Raw genomic sequence first — 2,570 nt, 5'->3', positions numbered from 1 at the left:
ACTTATATGAGGGGGCGGCGTGCGCGAGCAAAGGGGGTGCAACAGGATATGTGCAGCTTCGGGGGTCCGTCAAGGGGGGGGGGGGGACGACGCCGGGCAACTACATGTGCACTCATGCGCGCGGCGAAGCCTCGAGAGGTGGCGCGGGCCTTGAGGCGTCGGCCGTTGGGGGTGTCTTAGGACGTGCTGCTGGCGCCGGGCCCGGGCGGGCGGCGCGGCGCAGGCACCGCGGGCCTGGGCTGCCGGGGAGAGGTTTGGGCAGAGGGCCTATAGACAGCGCTGCGTTCAGGCAGCAGCGGCCAAGAGATCGGCGTCAGGAATCAACGGGATTGTACAAGCAACAGCAACTGCGTGCGTGGTGTGGATGCCTTCTTGCGTGAACGCAGGATCAATGCGGTGCAGTCGGCCGGGCCGCGGGGCGCGCGGGCCTGGCGCAAAGCGATGCGTTGGACCTCAAAAGAAGTGGATGGGCCCGAAAATGCGCGCGTGCCGCTACGCGAGGGCGACGCATGCTGCCGCTCGCGGCGCGCGTGGGGCACGGCGCGCAATTCTGGGTCCCTGGGGCCTCGGACGAACCCTGACATGGAGGCGAATCGACAGCCATCAGTCCCTAAGCCCACACAAGGGGGCTGCTGCAAAAAGCCGATCGGCGCGAAACGTTTCAAACGGTTTGCCTGGCAAGGCGCGGCGGGGCGGCGGGCGCGCGCACGCGCGCGCGCCGGCGGCGGGGGGTTGAGGGTCGGGGTACCTGGGCCTGTTTTGTTCCTTAGCATGCGTTGACCAAGCGCGGCTGCCGCGAATCCGCCGCCCGGCGGTTTCGGCTGCCGGGCAGGTTCCCTGGTGCGAAAACAGCGCGCGCCGGTGGCGGTCGCGGCGGGGCCGGGCCCTGATGGCGGCGCCGACAAACAATCAAGCAATCCTGACACGCGGCGCGGCGCCGCGCGGGGCGGCCCGCGCCCAGCCCCCCAAGCGGTGGCTGCGCCGGCGGAGGCTCATCCCTTGAAGCAAATACGACACAACCTGGGCGAAATGGCTGGAGGCAGCGGGGGCCGGGCAAGGGGCGGGCCGCACCGGCGGGCAAGCCAGACGGCAAGGGTGGCAATAAGGGGCCCAGGGGACACAGGGTATTGTGTCCTGGCCAGTGGGGGCTGCCAAATGCAGCCCCTTGAAAAGGTCGCTCGGCGCGCCAATTTAAGTGGTATGGGGGATGGCGGCCCACGCGGCTCGCCTCATTAAGAGGGGGCCAGCACGGGCGTGTAGGGCAGGGACGCCCCGCGCGTTTTTATTTGGTTCAAGTATGGTGGGCGGCGCCTCCGTCGCGCGCGCGGCGCGCGGGAGAGCGTCGAAGGGGGGGTTGCGGAGCGTGCGCGCGCGCGTCAGTTGCGCGCCAGCAGCAGCGCGCGCATCGTCTGCAGCTGCCCCGCGCGCCCGAGGACGGACGCCGCCGGCGGGCGCGGCGCGGCGGCGGCGGTGGCGGCGGCCTCCGCGACGGCGATCGGCGACTGCGGGTGCGGGTGGGGGCGGGGGCGGGGCGGCGGCAAGGTGAGGGGGAGGGGGCGTGCGCACGGGGCAACACGGCTGCGGCGCTGGGGCTGCGGGCAAAGAGGCCCTGCGGCCCTTCCTCCTGCTGGGCGGCACGCATCCCCCAGACACCACAACTCGTACCACCCCACCCCGCAGCACGACACGCGCCCCCACCGCACAACCACCCTCCAGCCCCCAGGCCCCCACTCCCGATGCTCACCGGCCGCCCCGTCGCGCGCAGGTACCCCTCCGCATCATACATCCGCTCAAACCGCAGCAGCAGCCGCTCGTACGCCGCCTGCAGCGCCGCGCCGGCCTCCGCCCCGCCCACGCCCAGCTCCTCGCCGACCTCCCCCCAGCGGCCGAGCAGCGTCACCCACAGGTGGCCGCCCCGCGCCACGGCGGATGAGAAGAGGCGCCGCAGGTCGATCTGGCGGCCGTCGGGCGCAGTGGGAAGCGCGGAGAGCGCGCCGGGCGGCAGGACGCCGGGCGGCAGGTCTGGGCGCAGGCCCGCCAGGTATTCCCCCATCACCGAGACCGCCTCGCTCCCGTCGCCGGGCAGGGGCGCCAGCGGCGCGCGCGGCAGCGCCAGGCGCGGCTGCTGCTGCTGCTGCGGCGGCTGCTGCTGCTGCGGGGCAGCAGCGCGCGCGGCGCGCTGCTGGATGATCTCTTCCAACAGCCGCTGCTGCAGCGCCAGCTTCTGCTGCCGCTCCCGCTCCTCCTGCTCCTCCTGCTGCTGCTGCGCGGCCGCCGCGGCGGCGGCGGCCGCGCGGACGGCGCGCTCGCGTTCGAGCATCAGCTGGTGCAGCAGCAGCGCATGCTGCTCCCGCTCCACCTGCGCCGCGGGCCGCTGCGCCGCCGCCGCCGCCGCGACCGGCACGGGCGCCGCGCGGCGGTGCTGCTGCAGGTGCGGCGCGGCCGGCGCGCGCATGTCGGCGTGCGCGGGGCCGTCGCCCGGGCCGTCGTGCTGCTGCCGCAGCTGCTGCTGCTGAGTCAGCCACTCGAGCACCTGGGCCTCGACAGACGCCGACTCGTCCTCCTCCTCC

The 2,570-nt window shown here is 73.6% G+C and overlaps 1 protein-coding gene across 1 annotated transcript; it reads right to left on the bottom strand.

Annotated features, from left to right (window-relative positions):
- Positions 1-1,376: 1,376 nt before the first annotated feature.
- MNEG_16143 (hypothetical protein) lies at positions 1,377-2,455 on the bottom strand (the record flags this gene model as incomplete). The annotated part of the gene is made up of 2 exons (XM_014035386.1): positions 1,377-1,502; positions 1,745-2,455. The coding sequence occupies 2 exons, from the start codon at positions 2,453-2,455 to the stop codon at positions 1,377-1,379; spliced, it is 837 nt and encodes a 278-aa protein (XP_013890840.1).
- Between the last annotated feature and the right edge of the window lie 115 nt (positions 2,456-2,570).

Source organism: Monoraphidium neglectum, assembly GCF_000611645.1.
Source record: "Monoraphidium neglectum strain SAG 48.87 unplaced genomic scaffold scaffold06039, whole genome shotgun sequence".
Taxonomy (NCBI): domain Eukaryota; kingdom Viridiplantae; phylum Chlorophyta; class Chlorophyceae; order Sphaeropleales; family Selenastraceae; genus Monoraphidium; species Monoraphidium neglectum.
The sequence above is the reverse complement of the archived record's forward strand: the minus strand, read 5'-3'. Positions and strand labels throughout refer to the sequence as shown.